The sequence below is a fragment of the Crocodylus siamensis genome, chromosome 8 (genome assembly GCF_052110815.1).
Source record: "Crocodylus siamensis isolate JL-2025a chromosome 8, ASM5211081v1, whole genome shotgun sequence".
Lineage (NCBI taxonomy): Eukaryota > Metazoa > Chordata > Crocodylia > Crocodylidae > Crocodylus > Crocodylus siamensis.
Genome location: NC_143402.1, coordinates 2986996 through 3009015, shown reverse-complemented (window position 1 = coordinate 3009015; position 22020 = coordinate 2986996). Strand labels below are relative to the sequence as shown.

The window sequence follows — 22020 nt, the reverse complement described above, 5'->3', positions numbered from 1 at the left end:
TATTAACTGGAGACATCCATTAGGCTGTAGGAAGGTGGTCTGAGCTGACATTAGTACTGACTACTGGGCCGTGTCCTTCTGCGTCAGCACACTGCATGTTTGAAAGCATTTTGAGAGCTTTGCAACCTAGCTGCCATCAAATGCAGTTTATTACTTGAGGGAGCATCCTGGAGTAATTTATGCCAATATCTAGATTTTATTTGGAGGGGAAAACTTTTTTTATGTGCATTTAGGAGAGCGGGGGAGATACCGGACCATGACGTCTCTTGAGAGAAATCTAAAAATACCACAGGAGATTTCTTGCAATTTGGAAGTTATTCAAGATCTTTGGAAATGGAAATCCTGAGCAAAAATATGCTCTGATGTGGAGTTCTGGGTTGGGATAAATTGCTTCCCTGTCGATAAATCAGTAAGGCGTAAATGGTCTCCTTTTTGTTTTCTTCTGCTGTCCATCTTGGTTTGGCTTTTCCTCTGTCATTTTTTATCTCTTTTGCTCTTTTTACATATTTCCTTTCACTACTTAAATGTTTACCTGAGTTTGCAAACTGCACGAGGAAAGTTAGAGAGAATAAGGTCTAAGTATGGAAAATAGGAGGTGAAAAGGATAGGATAGCTTTTCTGGTATTTGAAAATTGCTGCCTTAAAGAGGGGGACAACTGGACAGGACACAGGGCAGTGGGTTTAAACTGCAGCACGGTGATTCGGATGAGAGCTCAGGAAAACTTCCTCCCTGTAAAAGCAGGACTGGAACCAGCTGGGAAATCTCCCCAGAGAGGCTGGATGGTGCATGCCTGGCACTTGGGATTCGGCTAGTACTAGGTGACCCTTGAGGACCCACCCAGCCCTATGGCTCTCGCTTTCTTCTTTATCTCTCCGGTTTGCTAATAGGTGGCTGCCACAGAGTGCTGAGTTTGCTTTGCCATCTGCATACCCAAAGTTCAACTTACCATCATTTGTGACGCACACGTAAAAAGTGGTCTGATTTTTTAATTATTTTTTAAAGTGCTGAGTACATCGGCTTTGGTGGACTTGCGTTTGCTTGTCACTGAACAATTGGACCTCTTTTTATGTAGACTCCCAAATCCATAGGCTTCTATCTTTGGGTACCGGTGATAGTCGGGGGTGGTGTGAATGTGAGCCTGCTGGCGTTGCTTGTGTTGGAGTAAGGGGCTGAATAAACTGCCTTCTCCCTGTTGGGCCAGCATTTTTGGACTCTTTCCAACACAGGCTGAACTCCCTGGAGCTTTGCAGGTGCAGGGAAAGGCTTTCCCCTTCTGCAGAGGGAATATTTTCTGTGTGTAGGAGTCTTGCCCTTTCCAAATCTCGTTGGTGAGCTTAAGCAGATTGGGCAGGGGGGGATAAGCCTTTAGCAGCTGGGAAACAGCATGTAGCTTCCTAACTATATAATGGGCCAGGTCTTCATAGAGAAGATGGGAAACAGCAGTTCGGGGCATTTGCTATCAAACTGGGAGGGAGTGGGGCTTTCAGCCTTTCATATCCCAAGGGACTCTGCCAAGAAATGGCCTGTCTTCCCTGCTGTTGTGGCATCCTGGGCTAAGGCTGTTGCTTCCTGAAGTGGCTGGAAATATGCCCCATACCTCCTGTCGAGGTGGTGGGGCTGATGGCGTCAGTAATAACCGCTGAGCATTTTAAAGCAGCTGTGTTCGAAGTTGCCCTGTGGAGAGACTAGGCAGGCAGTGGGCATTGATGCCAGAATGGGCTGTCTTCCCTGTGGGATGGCAGTGGAGCTTTTCTGGATCCTTTCCTCATCCTTTGGCACCTTGGGGGGCCATGAAAGTGGGGATTTTGTGTTTGCTCCATCCCTCCTTGCACACTGTTAAAAGTGGGGTTCTGGCTGGGGTGGAGAGGGATCATCGCCTTGCCAAGAGCAGGTCTTGTTCCCCAGGAAAGCTCGGTGACTGTCTGCACAGATGTCTCAGAGAGTTGTTATATATTTGGCATTTTCTTGTGCACATTGTTCCTTCTCTTCAGTAGAAGAAAATGTAGACAAACGCCAGGAGAATTGAGGCGATTACCCTCTTAGCTTTCGGAGTTGAACGATGGAGCTTTCAAACTGGCTGGCTGGTGCAAAGCTGGAGTGGATCAGGGTAAGAAGATCCCTGTTGGGCACATGGATGCCTTTGCCTGTGGCCCGGGTACCTTTGTACCCAGCAGGACTCGTGATGTTTTCATCCAAGCAGCTTTTCCATTTAGCTTAGTGCAATAGTTGAAGATCTCGGTTTCCTAGATAATTGAGTTTTCTGTTCTTAATTATTTCAGGTCTGCAAGTTGCTCTCTTGATAGTAAAAAGAGCAGGAGCAGCACCCTAAAACTTAGCAGCCTCCTCAGGCAATCATTTTATAGTGAGACCATTATTTTTTTTTTCCAGGGGTTAACTTTAACAACATCCTGACTAGTATTCTTCTGGGACTTTTGAATGGCTTTGGATGTGCGTGTTTGCATGTGTGCCATTAAAACACATAGGATTCATATGCATATCCATAAATCAAACTGCCTGTTCTTGACGGTCTACTTTTTAAAAAGGATAAGGGATATTGCCAGGGAAGAAAAACAAAGCATAAAATCTATTTACTTATGTTTTCTTTATCACCTCTCATTAAAAATGCTTTTTATAGCACTGCCATATTTCTGTGGCAATCATCTGCCCAGTTTTGCAAGACTTGAATGAAAATCTGGTATCAGGCAGCCTTGTGTAAGTGAAGAGAGAGCAGAGAATAAGGGATAATTAAGGAATAATAAATGTCCTACATTGTACCCATACTTTAATCACCTATCGAACAAGGTTGGTTTATAATTTATATCTCTTTAATTAGGTTTTAAAAAAACAGACAGAGCGGCACTTGGCCTGCGTTCTGAACAGCTGCGTTTCCCTGCTCCTCGCAATGTTGAGTAGTAAAAGTCAAAGGCAGAGCCTCAGTCCCTCTATCATGTCATTTAAATACAAGTTAAAAAATATATGTATTGAAATGGCAAGGGGAAAATAAATTGGTATGGCAGCCCTTAAATAATTCCCTTCGCTCATTTAAAGGGGTGACATGGATGGCACCGGCCAGTTAGAATAACAAAGTTTTCAAAAGAAGATGGGTCTCTCTCTTTTTTTTTTTTTTTTTTTTTGGTCTCAAGTTAATAACGACTTGACAACATCCTTCAGCAGCTCCTGAACCACAGATCATGGTGCAGTGTTACTGCAGCTCAGTAAATTGAGCTGTCCTCCAATTATTGCTTGTGGAGCCCTTTGCAGTTTAACTCACTTAAACCCTCGGGGCCAGATTTTCCTCTTGGTAACGCGCACATAAAACCAGGAGTGATTTGAACAGGGTGACCTGATTCTAGGACACAAAGCTGCAGTTTTGCCTGGGCGGGTAGACACTTGTGCCCTAATGAAATTAGCCGCTTCTCCGCCTGTACTTGATTACAGAGTTGGGGTCTTAATGAAGTGTAACGGAGATCAGAATTTGGCCTGTAAGCCTTTTCTACAAATTCTACAGCACCTGCATGTAGGTGGTATGGATTCCCCCCCCAGTTTTTTCCATATCCCATCAAAATTACTTTAACTCCTATGGTGCTGAGCTTTTCTCCTTGGAAATAGTTGTCTATCGACGTGAACGGCTTACTGAGAAGCAGCTGACAATGGATTTTAAAATTCCTATCTTGAGGTGTGAGAAATGTGGCCAAGTACATTATTGTGGCTCTTCGGAGACTGTAGCTCTGCTTACCATGAGTGTGTGCAAAATTACTGAAGCATTTACACTGCTGTTCCCCAAGATGGCATAAATGCCACAGCACTGTAATGCTCATTCATACACACATGCCTACCTGTGGGGTCAGATCCTGCAGCCACTTCCTCGCTGGGGGTCCTATTTTGCAAGGTTCAGGCATGCATGCCTACCATCATGGAGACAAAAGCATTAAGAAGCAATAGGAAGATCAATACGCATGCATCTGAATGTGCTTTCACAGACCTATCAGGGTAACAAGCTAGAGATTTTCTCTCCAAAAAGAAATTGTAATGATCTCTAGCAAAGGGAAGGGATCATTTTCAGGGATTGAGAATGGCATTACAAAGTGCAATGACTTGAAACTAAGGAAAAAAAAGGAGGAAAATATAGGTTGGAAGATAAAACAATCTCAACAGTAAGGACCATTAAGCATTAGAATGATCTTAACTATCTCCCGTGTTGGGGACCATCATGAGAGATGTTTAAACATTGCATAAAATACCTGCTGGAGTGAATTGGCAGGCAGAGTGGGACCTGGGAAATGGTTGGGATGATCCATGGGACCTTTTCTGGTCCTTTTTTTGAAGTCAGAAATATGCAGTAATGTATTGAATGCCTAGTTGTGTCTGCCCACAAGCTCGGATGGGGTCAGATGTCTGTCGCTGGGCTTCAGGACCATGCTGAATGACCTTCTCTTGCTACAGCCTCATTGACAAGCAGTTCCAGAGCATCAGCACTGTGCTGCTCTTCTAGAGCAGAGTTGTCTAACTTCTAAGTGCCTGGGGGCTGCCCCCACCCCTCCACTACTCAGGCAACTCACCAGCTGCAGGCTGCCCTGCTGCACTGTGCCATAGGCATCCATGTACCATGTCAATCCTGGGTGCAGGAAGCAGAAGTCAGAGGGAAAGCCTGGGGACCCCAGCTGTTGCTGCAGTCAGAAGGACAGGGGGAGTGGTAGCTGGGGGGGCGGGGGGTCAGATTAACCTTTTGCAAGCTAGCAGTTGGACAGCCCTGTGCTAGAGCCTCTGCAGTTTGTACAACACCTTGCACACTGGGGTGTGATGGCTAGAAAATGCTATGTAGAGTTTTGCTTTCAGGAACTGGCTTGTAGGTAAAGTAGATATGCGTTAGAACAACAGACCAGGGCAAGCAGACACACAGGCATAGAAATTGAAGACATGTACCATATTGTTCCATAACATGAGATAAGGGACTCTGCCACGTTGGCCAGGTCACAGTGCCCAGCTGCAGAGCCCTTGAGATTTCTAGTTTTGAGGAACAGACCAAATTAGGAGAAGACTGGAAAGAACCAAACTAGGATATGTACATGTTTGCGAAACAAAGGAATATGGTGACTGGACAGAACGTGGACAGTATGACAGCCACAGGGAGACCAATCAACGATGCTCAAAGATGAAGAGTCATCAGAGAAGAGAGAGAATACAAAAGGAGGGATTTTAGAGCAGCAGAGGGTCTCTGAGAGGTGAACCTCGGGCCACCACTAGGAGCAGGGTGGCCTTCAGCCTCCGACCTCCAGGCTGCTGACATCTGACATTCAAGAGAGAACCTCAGGGTGAAGTTCGCGTCCTGGCCAGACGTACCTTGACTCTGTGAACACTGGGACTGGTAGATACAGAATTGTTTGCCTTATTTTTACCTGCTATGACTGTGTATCAGCAAAATTCACCTATTATCGAATGGAAAGGTTGTGGTCGGTCTGAGGGTATGGGTCCATCCAGAACAAGGTATCTGGGTCATAAATCCAGTGCCAACGTGGTCTGGGTGCATTACTAGGGCTTTTACATGGCAGTGTAATAAAAATAAACAGTGATAATTAAAGCCTTTCCAGGCACTTCAAGTGACCCTGTGTTGCTCAGCAAGATTGTGCCCATCCAGAACTGTACTAGAGAGTGGGTCCAGTGACTGTGCTCCCAGTGGTTGGTTCTGAACAAGCAAAGGTCTGAACTGACAATGACCCTTATGCTCTCAAATTCTGGCAGAACGTGGCCCTTCTGCCCTGTTGGGGTTAGTGTAACATTTATTGAGTTTTGATATTGTTGGCTACCACTGCCCACCAGAGCTAATTCCTGGCCCCCTTGCTTCAGTGCGAGATGGGTGCCTGCCATTGTACTTAAAAAGTAAAAGTCAACTGGAGAGACGTGGGGGTGTAGTGGCTAATGAGGAGGGAGTGAGGGGTATGGGAGACTCTCCTGTGGCCTCTTCCTTCCTTTTGCTTGTTCAGCTCTGTTCATTGCAAGATCTCCAATTCTTTTTTCCCCTATATTGGTATTTCCATTAATCACCAGTTCCTTTTCATTTGAAATGTGTCCGAATATAATGAACATCGGAGGAAATCAGCCCCACATTGGCCGTAAATTGAGAGCTGTGCTGCGGGTTGAAAGGAACCGGCCAAAGCCTTTTGGGGTGTAAATTGACTTCGATTTATTTCCAAAATCCTTCTAAAGTGCTTTTATGTGACCACTCATTTCATTAGGACGATGTCTTGCTCTGAGCGCTCTGTGCAGTTTCACAAGATCAGGTTTTTTTGGGTTTTTTTGGAGAATAAAATATACGTCGCCCTCCTCCTCTGAACTGGTCTGTCCTGCCTGTCGCTGCTTGCCCGTTAGTGGTAGCAGTGCCTAGCTCCTTACCCGTTCATCTTAAACTGGCTCATGGAGGAGCAGCTGAGTAGGGAGTGAAGAGATTTGTTTAGAGTCCAGCAGCAGCCCTCGACATAGGATCCAGGTGTCCAAAATCCCAGTCCCGTGCCCTAGCCATTAGCCAGCACTGCCCTCTCCAGTGTTGTTGTGATGTGAGGTGCAATTCCCTTATCAGTAATAATCCTCTGCCTCCAGCTTGCATTGGGGAGAGGGGAAGGAGGACTTTGCTCTCCATTGTGATTGAGTCCTGGTGATTTTTTTTCCCCTAGCACGTTCTGCACACGCGTCGCCTGTTCTGATGGGCATGCATGTCAAGCCTGATCACACATGTATGCCCTGTGCTTTCATGCCTTGTTTTACCAAGGCAACTTCTGATGCTTTCCAGCGATCAGCTGGAAAGTGCATCTAGGGAAAAAATCTTAAAAAGGGGGAGGGAGGGAGAGAAACCTGGGAGGATGGTTAATTATCAGTTCAAAGCCAGACATTTATGGAGGGCGCTGTCAGACTGAACTGCTTTCATGCTGCCTTAAAAACCTGCCACGTGCACCTCATGTGAGACAGCATGTTGGCAATAGGTGGAAAAGTTGCATTCAGCTCTCCTCCCGGCTCCTTGGGACCAGGGATGGACTGTCGTCTAGTTTGCACAGGATTTCATTGGCATCTCTGGACAGTTCCTTGAGACCGATCATGAATATGTAGGAGGTTTCGGGGAGATGAATGGATGGCATCAATGGCTGTTGCACCGGGCTTCAGGTCTCCAAACCTCAAATTGCATCTTAACTTAACTGGCTACTTAATCATGTTTTACTCACCAAACATGATAAATCATTGCAGTGGATTTGAGATTTTTTTTTTCTTTTATAAAACTATTTTATGCTGACCTGGGATGTTGGTTTTGTTTGTACCTCCCTGTCTGCAGCTCACTATTGGAAGGGAATTGAGCCAGAGTGAGAATTTATGGATGTGTCTTTATAAATATGGCCAAGATGTACTGAAGTTGCTCAGCACTAGCCATTCAAAAGCCTGGGAGTTAAAAAGCCTCGTGAGTTTTATCCAATAGTAAAAGTAGCTCCATTTTTTTTTTTTGTCCTCCAGTATCTGGACTGGAAGGGTTGTTTCTGAGTGTTTCTTTGCAACCACAAGAGCTAGAAAATTCATGGATTTTTTTCAGTGAAAACTCAGATCTTTACCTAATCTCATGCTTCCAGGAGTGAGTCCAGAAGAGAATTGCAAGCCTATGAGTTGGAATAAAGTCCGGGCTTTTTCTAAAATCCTGGCGTTTTGAGCATGTAACTTGAGCTAATTTGCTTTGAGAGTGCGAGACCTCAGTAGTTGAGGTGCCCAAACCCAGGCTGGGCACCCAGGGGCCAGGCACCTGAACCAGTCGTTTTCTGCAAACCGTGGATGCTTCTCCTCTTGGTCTGCTGCAGCGGGAGGCTGCCTCGTGAGGAGTATTGCTGCTTGCAGTCCGATGGTGTGTTGGCATATGCAACTGCTCTTGGACTCGGTGCAGACCAGATCTGAGCCTATCGTTGTGTCTGAGAGAAGGGGGCCTGCCAATTCGCATGGTGCTTGGTGAAAGCATTCACGGGCATCCTGTGGTTCTCAGCGTAGCACATGTAAGTTAAGTGAGACAGGGCTGGCCCAGCATGATGCTAACCCTTGCCCTCATCGCACTGTTCTCCATTCTAGCAGGCTTTCTGCAGGGGAGGTTGCTGAATGGCATGGATCAGGGTGTAGGTTGGTCTAATAAAAGATACCGGGTTTACCCAAAGAACCTTGTCTGCCATCTGACATGGAGGGCACCGAAAAGTCATTGTTTGCATTGTACAGCTCATCCTGCGATGTCCATGGCAGACCAGATTGCTTGGATATATGCCTTGTTTCATTGCCAGGAGTTCCCTACCCCTAGACCCTTGTTTCTTTTGTCTGTCAGCATCATTACTTTGCTCCTTGTTGTGCGGTGGCTTCTGTGTTCATTGCCTTGCTGTATTTACCTGGGGTCTCCTTCTGCCCTGGCACCCCTTGGGAACCCAGCCAGTCCTCTTATGAATTGAGATGCTGAAAGGCTTTGCCTAAAGTAGTTAATGCAGCGTTACCAACTTATGGATCTGCTCTTTTGTAGGGGGATGACATGTCTATGTTACTGATGCCCGTTTCCCACCCCCCTTGTGTGTGTTCTCAGGGTCTGACTTGCAAGTGTGCCTCCCGAAGGGCTCCACGTGCTGCTCAAGAAAGATGGAGGAAAAGTACCAGGCAACAGCTCGCTTGAACATGGAGCAGCTTCTCCAGTCTGCCAGCGTGGAGCTGAAGTTCCTCGTCATCCAGAACGCTGCCATCTTCCAAGGTAAGGGGGCAGGGTGGGTCCCCTTTGCAAAGTGACGAGGTAGTTGTATGCGTGGAGCTGGCTGATCACCTTTGGCAAATGGGACTGAGTCCTGCAGGGTTTTGGGCTTTCCCTGGAGTGCGCGACCAGGTGGTTTTCCTGTACTGGAGGGAGGTTGGGGGCATCTGCTTCATATCTGCCTTGCCCAGCAGTGGCAAAATGCCTCCTGAACATGCCTTGAGTGTTGTGGGAGTTTGCATTGATCTACAATAGGTAGACACCTTGCTTCTCGCCTAGACCAGGCTGGGGCACAACCTGGTGTCCTCCCCACTTCCTCGAACACCAAGGGAGTCTACGCTTTCAACCTGAGCCTGGTGGTTCAGTCATCTCTAGCAGGACAGAAACTACAGCTGAGCCAAAACTTGCCTTCTGCTGCATTCTGGGCTTGTATTACATTGTTTATAACTGAGATCCTGCTGCGGGGGGGCACCAGGGGTACTTACTGCTCATTCGACATGCATGCAGTGTATGTGGAATTGCAGTATTAGGCCAAGTTGCACCAGAAATATCCATGCTAGCAGTGGTGACTGCCTTCCTTTCTGCATCAAGTTGGAGCAGTACACCTCTGAGCTAATCCTTGCTAGGTTTTCTTTGTATGTTTATCCCTTGGAAGCTCAGTAAAATCATGAATAGTCCCCAGTTTGCTTGTAAAACATAAGGACTCCTCAGTGCCTGAGGTCAGCTACTGGCAGGAGAGGAGGATGCAGTCCTGCTCGCTTCCCCGGTCCTCGTGATGCCCATGGCCTTGCTTTTGGATGCGGCTGGTGGGGATCCACGTACAAGTCATGCGAGCAGGTGGCCTCTATGAACTACGTTTGCTGCTGATATAGTGATGCTGCCGGTTCTTGAATCGGACTGGCTCTGTGGGAGTAGAGCCATCACGACGCTGTTGGGAAAGCGGAACGGGATGCAGTGTGTTGGCCGATGGTGCCTTTTAAACCAGCAGTGAGGAATTGGCCTTTTCAGAATGATATTCCTCTTGAAGGTCGCAAAACGCTGTATCCGCTCCAGCGAAGGTGATGATATCCCTCTGAGGCTCTGCACTCCTGACCTGGAGCTTACAGAGGGCCAAGCACCTTTCCATAAAGAGCAAATGGGAAAAAAAAAATATTAAAAATCCCTTTTCTTTTAGAAGTGAGCTACATTACTGCCAACATACCTAATTCCAATAGCCCCCCGTCCCACCCTGGTACTGTGCAACTGTCCAAACCAGCTCTGACTCCAGTGTAATACTCCATAAACTTCCCACTAAAAAGCATGTTAAAAAAAATTTGCTGATGCCTGGTACAGTCAAAAATGAAAGTCTAGTCTCTGGGGGGCTGGGGAGAGGTGGAGGGCGGATAGAGACTGTTTTACACTTGCCTACAAGCTCTCTGTTCCTTGCTCATCACTTTGGTATCTTGAATATGGAGCGACCCTCTCCAGAGCTACCTGTATCTTTTTTCCCCACCTCTCTCTCCCTATCTTTATTTGGACGGTGTGTTGTTTTCTCAGCAAACCTGACCTTTGATAAACATACTTCATCACTAGCAGATCCCAATTTAGTGTAGTCACTTATGCTTGCAATCACTCTTCAGGGGCTTTACTCGAGCAAAATTTTTTCCTCTCTGGTTAATGTGCAATGAAATGATTTCTTGACCACCACAGTATTGGGATTTGTTCGTTGTAAATTAATAATGTTTTTGCCTATATTTAAAAAAAAAAAAAGGGGGGGGGCATGAGCAATCAAGCATGTTTCCATCACACTAATATTTTTGCAGAATAATGTGATTTGTCTTTGTGCCTTGCTAAGGGCCGGGTCCAAAGATCTCTAGAGTCAAGAGGAGTCTTTTCATGGGCTGAGGATCAGGACCTAACAGAAGTGCTGTGTGGAGCTAACTGTCAGACTGATGTCTGTCCTGATCAGCCTCTTGCTTCTCTGAAAATTAGAAAAGCAAATGCACAGCAGCAGGTGATAATTTCTTGAGCTTCTTCCAAGCAGAATTGATTTTTATTTTATTGATGCTAAATAACAAAGTGAAACTAATGGGAGGATGGTGCAGCCGGCACGGGACTCACGTGAAACATCGTCAGAAATGGCCTGTTGCTGGTGAATGGGGCTGGCCAAGGAACGGGAATCCTTCTTGTGAAAAATATCGATGGTTTGGAATCTGTTTCTGCTTCACATTGAAATGAAACGGAGGCTTTTCAACTCTGCTTGCGAGCAAGTGAGATGTGCTTTGGAGCAGGGTTTTCGAACCCGTATCTCCTGCCTCGTAAGTGCATGCTGTGGCACCAGGCTCATGAGTTACTTTGCATTAGCTAGGCTGGTGTTAAGCATTGTGGACAAGACAGCCCTTTTTCTCCATGGAGAATTTCATTAAAATTGATGTTTTGTGGGGTGGGAAAATCATTTGGGCTACAAGGAATTGGTATTTTCTTGAAAAATAATGTAATAATAATGATAAAATATCTCAATGGCTCAAGTGATTAAAAAAAACCAATTGGCAAATGGATGAATTCCTAACAGGAACTCGCAGGGAACTCTGCTTAATTAACTCCAGGTAGAGTAGACGGGATTCGTGACGATGCTACTCGCTCCAGCCTTTGGAATCCTTTAGTTACCATTGGATTTAAGAAGCTGGAAGTCTTAGATGGATTTTGCACTTGATTTATTTATTTTTAAATGTGCAGAGCTTTGATCTCTGCATCTTTAAACATGTTTTGGCTGCTGAAGTGCAACAAACTGCTTGAGCTGCCAAAATTGGGTCTGGCTCCAGCATCCAGAGATGCTGCTGGAGGGTGACTGTCTGAGGTGTGAAGCTGGGGAGACAACATGGCAAATCTCCTACAGTTGCAGAGCTCTGTTCAACAGCGCTTTTCATCCGCCTGCCCTCCTTTCACCTTCTGATTTGCATCCGCAGCTGCGCGTGAGTCTTACAGACTCTGGGGAACCATCCATGGGAGGTTATGAATGAGAGGTGGCATGGAGTAACACAGAGCCTGTCCTTATTGCAGTGGGAGCTGTAACCTTAAATATCTTAGCTATGGAGAGGAAGGTCAGGTTGGCAAAAGCCCATGTCCTGTTAGACAATTGCATTTGAACTGGTTGCTGATTTAAAGAGAAGCTCTTGAGCACCTGGGACGAGCGGGGTTCCTCTTCCAGCTCACGGTAGAGTCGCCTGCCACATGACTCCAGGAGCTGGGGATTTAGGAGACAAAAAGCATTGTGAGAGACTGCTGTAAAGCCACGAGAGCTGGCTGTGGTTTAAAAGGGGGAGGGGGAAGGTGCATAGGGATGGCTTTAAATTGTAAAGGTTATTTGAAAAAAATACTATGTCCCTTCTCCTCCGTTGCTCTGACGAACTTGGCTTCCAGGGGCCGACCGGCCAGCTGAGGGGAGGAAACTGCACTGCGATGTGTTGGTATGGAAACCCATCCAACTGGAGGGGAGGAGAAATAGGCCTTCAGAGTTCATTTTAATATTTGCAGGCTGACATCTGAAGGGACCGCTCGCCTGACAAACAAAATCTGGTCCAGATGTTATTATTTTGCATGGAATTTAATTTCTTCCTGCTGCAGCCCTGGCTGCCTCTGCGCTGATAAAGATCAGGGGAAATTGCCTGGCATTTACAAAGATCTCATCCAGGCATATCTGTTACAATGTTCACTTAGCAAAGTTTATTAGATTATTAGAGTCTTAGACCCTTGGGCTCTTCTGTTATTGCAGTTAAAGGTGGTAAGAAAAAGCAACAACCACCATTGTCACCACATTTAAATGGTACAGTTAAGTCCTGGTCTTGTCTTGATGGCATTTTTTAAGATCATGAAGATGTTTTAAATAATATGGGTTGTTGTTTTTTTAATTCTCTGAGACATTCTCTGTTGAGAGTGACAGTGTTTCAGTTGAATATAGCGGCATGCCCTGCAGGCAAAGCTTGTTCTAGGATTTTGTCCAGGAAGATTTGGTATATAGCAGGATTGCATTATGGATTACCCTCCTCTGAAGTTACTTTTTGGGTCCTCAGGTTCAGATCCTTACCTGCTGCAGCTTGTCCTAGCTCCGTTTTAGATTGGCATGGCTATTTTGGCTACGTTAACTTAGGATCTGGCCAAGATATTTACAGTAATGTAGCATTTACCATTGGACAAGGTCTTTGCATGCTTGTTCTGAGCTTGGCTAATACATACAGAAGCAGGAGGAAAAATCTTTGGAAATGATCTGCACCAGTTTTGTGCTGCTATTTAGATGCATGAAAAGTTGCCATTTCAGATGTCTCATCTTGTGCTTTGGGCAGCCTCACGTTGATGGATAGCCAGTAGCATCAGCCTCCCAATCTAGAAATACTACCCTCTCTGAGGCTCCAGCTGAGAAAGGAGAGCATCTTTCTCCCCCTTTCCCTTCATCTTGCCCCCAGCCACCTTTTCTCTGACAATGCCAGGAGGCATCTTTGGAGAGTCAGCTAAACCAAAGTGTGGAAGGTCAAGGAGGCAATTGACCTCCTAATCCTAGTACCCTCCTAGAAGCACTTTGGCCTACTCTGGCTGCCTTAAAACCCCTGCTCCTGGAGTCAGGTGATGGCTGGAAACGTTCTGCTTGCTTCAGCTTGTTCTGAGATGGGAGGGTCTAGTCCTTGTTGCAGAGAAGAGCTTGCAAATGTGACCGGCGTGCACCCAGAGGCGTAAGAATCCAGAAGGCAAGTAGTGAGGATGTCACAGAAACGTAGGGATCTTGGATATGACATCTTAGAAAGCCTCATCCTTTTTAAATAAGCCTTGTGACTTCTAGGAGCCTGGCCTGTGGCTCTGGAAAGCCTGAGTGCTGCATTTGGGGTCCAGCGTGGCACCTGGTAGGCAATAGGTGTGGCAGAGGTTGGACCCTGTTGTTCCTTATGCAAGCTGGCTTTGGAAGACTCTAGGCAAGCCCCAGCTTCCAGGGCACAGCTTTAGGTTTGGAAGGAGCAGCAAGAACATCCGCCGGCATATGCTTCCTCATCACCTTGCCTTGAAAGAGCTGGATCTGCTTTTACAAAGGAAAGGAGGCTTGTTTCAAGCCATGACTGAAATGCAGCTACCCTAGGGTAAAACACAGCAGCTGTCGTGCAGCCGTGCGGTAGGCCTGTGCAGGCGATTAGGACGGCAAGGATAGAGTGTGGAATTAATTGGAGCGGCAGGGAAACTTCGGAAGGCAGAAAGGTAATTACCTGAGCTGAAACTGGGCCAGCTTGCTGCAGCTAGCTTCCTCTAGGCTAAATCCTGCAGACTAAAATAGAGGCCTGATCTTGCTCCTAATAGCCAGGGGCAATAACCCTATGAAAGCTGGTGACAAGTGGACGGCTTGCTTGTGCTGGGGCAGTGCTTCCATTGATTTCCTAGGGGAATTTGCTTTCCTAAGGGCTGTGGGTTGCAGGCGGGGAAGTACTCCGGACCTCTCTTGTAAGAGTCATCCAAACTTTAGCATCTTTAAGAAGACAAGGACCAAACTGATATAGATAATTCATGCTCTGTGTTGTGTGTGTGTGTGAGAGAGAGAGACAGAGAGACAGAGAGACAGAGAGACAGAGAGAAGGGAAAGTGGGTATTTGTCTTTGGTATTAAAGGAAGAACAGTATCGTTCTCCTTACCTGAAGTCTAATCCCAGCAGATTCTGGCCAAGCAGCAGGTGCGCTGAACGATCGGAAATGTTTCTTTTTTGCACCGTAGCGGGGTAACGTGGCGCTGTAAGCTTTAGCCCTATCAGGCAGCCCTGAAGGCTGTAAATTCTCCATTAGGCATAAATGAGGCCATTTTAGTTATTTATAGTTATTTACACTATCCATTCATATCTGCCAGGGCTGAAGGCAGTTTTGACATTGCAAGCTTCTATCAGGTTATCTTTAATCAGTTTAGCGGCACCTAAGCCACAAATATATCAAATAGCCAATCCGAATGTTGGAGTACTCTAAAGTATGACTGAATTATTTATTTTGTTATGATGAAAATGTCTGGGCTTTATTGGCTTTTCTTTGAAGAACTTGATTCTTCTTGAAGTCTGGAAGATAAAAGATCTGTGATTGTCTCTCCAAGACACTGAATCCTTCAAGGCTTTTCATTTTTTACCAGCCGCTGTTACTACTTTAAAGTCAAGGTGAGTGAACTGAGAGAGCTGTCTTTTCATCTTGGAGGTTTAACTATATAGCAACTTTTAATGTGACTAATTATGTCTTTTACTGGTAAATCTAAGATACATGCAACATCAATTAGGTAGGTGGGAGATCATGCTGGATGTGTCTCGAGGAGCTATTTTAAGTACCTTGTTCAGTCGCTAAAGAGTGGAATTATTGATATGTGTGATGCTGAGCTGAATTCGCATATCATAATTTGGCACAATTTAATATTCTGACACTTGTAAGTCAATTCAGTTTGACAGTGTAAGAGGACGTTTCAGGTGTCTGCAGTAGGGAGTCTTGCACATGCTTTACCTCTGTATTTACTGAACTACTTAAATGCTGGAAGTTTTTCTGGGTTTTGCTGCTTAGGTGTTTCATGGGTGGGAGGTAGGACGATGTGGGTGGGAGAGGGTCCGAGAGGTAGCGAGATGTTGGAATTCAAGGTGGAAAATAACAGTAGTGGCATGCACCCAGGAGGTCAAAGCCCAGGAACTAGAGTGAAACCAGAGCTGGGAAGAGGATGGGTACAGTGTGAGAACCTATCCCCACCAGAACCGACCTGCAATAGCTGTGTAGACCTGACCCAAATTACATCTTGCCCACTAAAAAAGAGACTCTCCATACTCTGAGGGAGGACATCACTAGTGCAGTGGTAACCAAGTTCAACAAACACAGGCATTTAGTGTAGAAGAACTAAACAATGAACTTCATTGTGGAGCAGTAGGTAACCTCGCCAGACCCTTGGTGTGTCTCTAACTGGCTGGCTGCTCCCTAACTGAGGGACCATCTCCCAATTCCCAACTCCCTTGGTTTCTTGTTAGAAGTTATAATTTACAGATGTTCCCTAGCACTATAGCTAGGCTTCATTTTAAGACAAGACTGAAGCTCACCTCTGAAGCTATCACAAGACTTCTTAACTGCTCCGTCCCAGCACCTGTATCCCCTTCCTGTCACGCATAGAGACTGAAGACCTTTCTCTACGTGCGTGACAAAGCTGGAGTGAATGTAATGGCTCTCTAGTTTTCGTCTGTAAGCTCTCAGCTTTACGTGTTGACTCTCTAATACCTACTGCTTCTCTTTTAATGTTAATAGCGCTGGCTGCTCAGTGCGGGCGTGCTTTCATTTCTTGGTATTCCTGGTACCACTTCAAGGCTCCCTTCCTTGCACTGATGCCCGTCTCTGTTCTCACACTGTACCCGTCCTCTTCCCACTGAGATGCTCTTACAGCCTGTTGGCTTCTCCAGCCATGTGGATGGATAATGAGGAGCAGGGGTGGTGGCAAGTTGTTTTTCAAGCGATTCCTGGAAGTCGTATTGTGCTGGGCGCTGTAAGTCAGTCCTCTGTTATGGTGGGCCAGCAGCTTTTGATCCACTTCTGCTGTAATAGCAGCCATAGGAGGGCTTCACCAGCCTGATCGGGGACAGGTTCTGTGCTTGTCCCTCTCCCCGAGGGACGAGGCCTTGCTGGCTTCTGCTGTTGACCAAGGGCTGATTTTTTTTTTTTTTTTTTTAATTTAAAAAAACAATTTTTTTTCCATTTCAAGGGAAAACAATTTTTATTGTGCCTACAGTAGGCAAGGGGAAGAATCGTTTCTAAAATGAAACGTGTGCTGTCCGGCACGACTTCCTTCTCTCAGAGCTCATAACTGCATTGCCCCGGGCAAGACGGCATCAGTTTATCTGCAGGTGAACTTGGCAAAACTTTGTTACGTCTGAGAAAATCCAGGAGTGTAGTTAATCTGTAGACCTAGAGCCTGGCTCTTTCATCTAGAAAAAATAAGGTCTCTAGAGAAAAGGCCAGGGCATGGCTAAGGGATAAGCCGTTGCTTAAGAAACAAGCGTTATAGTCAAACTGCTGCATGGGTGGATCATGCAGGTTTAAAAAACACAGCTGTGTTGTGAAGATACATGTTGGAAGGAGAGTGCCGGCTAATTGGTACCTGTCTCGAATGTCTACAGCATAAATGCATGGCTTCTGTGCAAAATGGCAAGCTCTCATTTGTGGGGTCTGTAAAATACGGCTTTGTCACTTCCCCCAGCAGAGTGAGGAGAAGCAGAAAGAAGTTTATTTTTGGAAACGACTCTTTAAATCTCATTAAACTTGTGCGTGCAAATGCGCGAGCATCACAATTTAATTGTCTCAACGTCGTTTGCTTTTGTGCACATCTGTCATCTGCTCTCGCTCACTTCCTCACACAACTGAGCTTTCGATGCCTCTGTGTCTCTTCAGGATTGCTCTTTGTCTCTGAAATCCTCCTGTTTTGGGATGTGCATATATAAAATATAAGGGTTGGGGTGTTGCTGTAGTTGTGATGGTCCAGGAAATGTTCAAGAGGCAAGGCTTTTTTTTTTTTTTTTATATAATATGATATGATACCAGCTGTGTAGTCGGGAGAGTTGCTGGCCAAGCTTTCCAGCATCGAATGCCCTTCTTCAGGCCTGCATAAAATAGATGGCTAAGCTGAGTATATTGAGGCCAGCGTCATACTACTTAAAGTGGCCATACAGATGTGTTAAAAAAAAAAAAAAAAAAAAGGTGCAAGAAAGTTTAGAGTGGAAAACTGTTGATTTCCCCTGGTTGGCTGCTGTTTTAAAAAGATAAGAGCTGGTTGAGTAAATACAGATTTGCTGTGAGCGGTGTCAGTGTGTGGAGAAATATCATTCCCTTCAAATAAGCAGGGCCGCTTTTGTGTAAATCAAAGGTAATCTGTTCGTTACCGGGCAGTACGAGTCCTGTGGAGTTTGACGCCTCGCTTTAGAGGCAGGGCTGCCATAGGAATGGCAGTTGGGAATGAGCTGAAATTTTGGGGATCAGCACAACGCAGAAATGACTCGGAAGCCTTGGGCTTTAAAAAATGACTGTGGAGGATTGATGAGTTTCTTTAACAAATTGTAAAATCCATCTTGGAGGAGTTAAGAGCGTGTAACTGCCCCCTGGAGCCGTATCAAGCACAATATTGGCTGTATCACATGATGGAGCTTGCTCCTAGGAAGGTAGTTATCAAAGGTATTTGTTTTCCAAAGCTTGCCTGGGGTTTGTAGCGCAGCCTTGCACTGACGCACGGTTCACTGAGATGCGGCCTGTTGGAGATGACTGCAGAGAGACTTGCCATGCCTGTGGCGCAGTGGTCCTCTCCTGTCGAGTGCATGAAGGCTGACTCAAAGGGTTTTCTTCTGCCTGCTTGTGCAGGCAGGGTGGGAAGGCTCATGTTTCACCCCCCATGTCCCGATAGACTGGCTGATGCTGCTGATCTTTTTTGTGGGTTTCTGGGGTGTGGTGGGGAGCAACAACTTCCCAAGAGTTACCCACATCTATGGTGTCGGCTAGCTCCTGGGGGAGGCAGCACAGCAAAAGGGTGTCTGTAGCAGCATCAGTAGGAGGCTTGGCATGGAGAGCATCCCAGACCAGCATGAACAAGGGGTCTATTGCCATGGTCCTTGTATCTCTAGGGAAGATCCTGATGATGGGCCAGGGCTGAAGTGTTAACAGAGGATGGTAAAAGCCAGTCCGAAGGAGTTAGTCTTTGCTTTCCAGGCCACCCTAGGAGGAGGGGAAATGACCTTCTCTTTCCAGAACGGGCTTAACCCCTGCAGCCAAGTTTCCTGTTGGGGTCGGGAAGGTTTGCACACACCGTTTCTTTCGGATATTGGGCGTCTTTGGGGTTTCTACTGCAATTTGGTGCTGCCAATTCCATTTTCTTTGCCCATGAAATGAGGCCTGGAGGTGTGTGATGGGTGTTGCAGAAGGTACCTGACTTTGGAAAAGCCTCGCTCCGTGACGCGACTGGGGCTTCTGGAGGAAGGTTGTGCCCAGGAGCCGAGATAGCCAGCTTCTGTCCTCAGCATTTGACCTTGAGCCCGTCGCCAGCCTCATGCTGCCGCCCCTCTGGCTGGAGAGGGGATGCTGTGTACCTGCTTTGGATTAGGAAAGCTGCTTCTGCTTCAGTTGGTATCGCTAGATCCAGGTCCCATTGCTGCCCTTAATCTCCTCTGCTTGGGAAGCTCGTAAAAGCCGCCTTGCCTGAGAAATGGCTCTTTTGAGGGATTCTTATTTTTTGTATGCATTACTGCAGATAACTTGTGGTGTTGGGGAAAGGCTGTGTTTGGGGGGACGGAATCAGCAGAAATTAATTTGCCAAAATATTTGTCTGTAAGGCTTTAATTTATTCAATTTTTTCCCCTATGAAAGCGTTTTCAGCGCTCGGACACGCAGAGGCAAGAAGGGTAGGTAGCCTGGACTGGGTGCAGCGAGTCCTGCCTCTGATAGATGGGCCCGGACTTCTGCATCTCCTCTCCTCTCCCGCACCCTGCCGTGTGGTGCCGCTCGGTGTCATCGGGTTAATATGCTGCGTCGGAGACCTTTGAGCAAACCCTTGTCCCCTGCGAGCACACCTCTGTCAGACTGGCCTGGTTCGTGCCAGCTGCTTTCTAAGTAGAGAGCGAGCGAGCGAGCTTTGTACGTCCCTTCAAGTCTCCTGCTCCAGGAGTATTTACAAGCCTGGGTAACTATCTTGCTTTCTGTAATTACGCTTTGAGGCAGGAGTTATTTTGATGGTTCAAGTATTAATGCACTTAAATTGCCCTCCTAATGCTATAAAATAGTCAAATTATGTTTGCATTGGATGGCAGTAAATGTCTCGTTCCCGTCCAACCTGCTATTTATGGAACTCTTTGGTGCCATCATTTTTGGTGATCCCGATACAGAAGTGGACGTGCCAGGGTCTTCCATCTCCTGGCCTGAATGGATTAAGCAGGAGATAAATCCTCTCTGTGATAAGTGTTTAGAATGCAGACAAGAGCTAGTCTGTAAACATTGTTCAAAAAACCCCATCCTTAGACCTAGCAATAAACTCAAGGACAGGAGGCTGGTTCTGTAAAGGAAACACTTCACTAGATTGTCATCCCTTTTGCTTTTAAAGCTGCAATAAGATATAACGATGAAACAGCCAATGATGCATTTCATCCAAGTGATATGAACTCTTGCTGAGCCAATTAAGCTGTCAATATGCTATGGTTTCATATTCCCTCAAACAAAGTGGGTCACTGCAGGTATGTTACTCACTTATGCGACTTTTACCGCTGATGCAAAATCAATGGCAGCAATTTATAACCTTTCGTTTCATTAGGAAAGTATATTAATCTGCAAAAAGAGCTGTTCAGAGAGAGTGGGAAGATGGGAACCCTCCATCCTGGTGTCAGGGTGTTGGTTTCCCATGCGTGTTGCAATCGGTTTAGCCAGTACTTGTAAGCTGCCCTCAGTTTTAGGGTTGGTGGAGTGGACCGACTTGGCACGTTGTCTGAGAGCTTTGGTGGGGTTAAGCTGAGACCTATAAATGACACGGGAACATAGTGAGTTGAGAGACCGATGATTTCTTCAGCAGCAGGGCTATCTGCAGTAATGATTAAATGCTTTATCTTCTCAAGTCTTATGCTAGGTGAATATTTTCTAGCTGGGTGGAAGATGAGCATGAGGCTGTTGTTCTACTTTAATCCATTTTGAGACCTCCCAAAAGGGCCAGCGTGATGGACAGACCTGGCCTGTCTCTCTGTTCAGGAGGGGTGTGTGTGTGTTTTAATAAGGCGCTTGATCCAGCACAACACTGGACCCAAAATCATCATTGGAAATGCACCTGAGCATCCTCGGCACAGCCCTGCAAAGACCTGGTGCAGCCTGCTGTGGGTATTTTATTGGCAATCTCAGTATTTTTTCTCCTTGAAGCCCTGTGGAAGGGGTCCAGTGATCGTGAGAGCACCTTAGCTTCCCAAAACGTAGAGTAAAAGTGTCTAGCTCTTGCAGGTAGAGAAGGGGTTAGTAATGTGAGCTATCTGCCGCCCAAGATATGCATTCTGCAAAGCAAAAGCAAAGCACCCCACATCCTTTTGGTGGGGCTGGGGCTGGGGTCAGCAGTATCATTGCAAACTAAAGGCAACTGGGAACTTTGTTTTTTGGTTCTGTTCTTTAACATCCAGCGCCAGGCTCAAACCTTGTGGCGCTCTCAGAAGCTTTTGCTCATCGGCTTTTTAAAGTTTCCAGGTGCAAAATGCCAGTGCTGGGTGCCTTTTCCCCAAGCTCGTAGGGATGCTGTGAGTCGGGGACAGCATATGGGCAGAGATCTAAAAATCCAGTCTGGGTGGCCCGCAGCGAGGTAAGGACTTGGTTGCAGCACATCAGAGGATGTTTTTTCTGCCTCTGTTTTGCATTGTAAATCAGTTCACAACCACTATGCAGTGGAGACTGGTGACCTGTGTGATAAAGAGATGTGATTTATTTATTCTTTTTGTGCCTTAGTGCTCAGATGTGGTGTTGGCCGATTTATAACACGTTGACAGGGTCAGATTTTATATTTAAACGGTTGGCAGGAAAATATTCCTAGCCCATTGATAGCAAAGGGGAAGAACTGTCCGGTATAGCTGCGCTTGTTCGCAGCACCAGGTCTGCTGGACCTTGAACTCGGGGCTGGCTTGCTTTGCTGGAACAAGAAGTTAAGGGACTTGTCTGTGAATAGGCCTCTGCAACCTGTGTGTTGGTTGGCACCTGGCTGAGTGCAGCCGTATGTGCTGGGCAGCTTCCAGTGCTTTGCAAAAAATTATTTGGTTGCAAAAAGCTGCATTTTGGCCCAAATCTTTTGTGATTTTGTTTTGTTTTGTTTTGTTTTGTTTTTGTCTTGGAAACTGTGGCAGTGTGTGCATGGTGGTGTTTCCCAGCGGCACTGCTTTGTAGGCTGCCAGCCTTCCTCAGCAGGCGTTTGCGCTAGGTAAGGGATAGCAAAGAGGGCACTTCTTCCCACATGCTTCTGAAATGAAAAGTTGCCAAACAGCATTTTTTTGCGAGCCTCCTGATTTCCAGGTTTTTCTCGCTGGCTCATGGTTTGCCCAGAACATCAGCTCACAAGTGCATTTGAAAGCTGGCCCCTTTCATTTTAATTAACCCTAGGCAGCGAAGGATCAATTAACTAAACACTGCTGATACTTAACCTAGCCGCTCGGAAGTGTAACTTCAGGAACTGCAAGCAAAATGTGTAGCGTGCATTGGGAACGGGCTTGTTTACCAGCTTGGAACCAGAATTTAACAACGGTTAGTGATGGTCCTTGATGTTTTTGGGTGTT

At 46.3% G+C, this 22020-nt stretch overlaps 1 protein-coding gene across 2 annotated transcripts in view; it reads left to right on the top strand.

Annotated features, from left to right (window-relative positions):
• GPC3 (glypican 3) overlaps positions 1-22020 on the top strand; it is a 211293-nt gene that overhangs the window by 4622 nt on the left and 184651 nt on the right. For both annotated transcript variants that reach the window (XM_090061611.1, XM_090061610.1), the window contains exon 2: positions 8586-8747. In XM_090061611.1, coding sequence (XP_089917737.1) covers positions 8639-8747 — 109 coding nt within the window. In that variant the 5' untranslated portion in view covers positions 8586-8638. The remainder of the gene's footprint in view (positions 1-8585; positions 8748-22020) is intronic.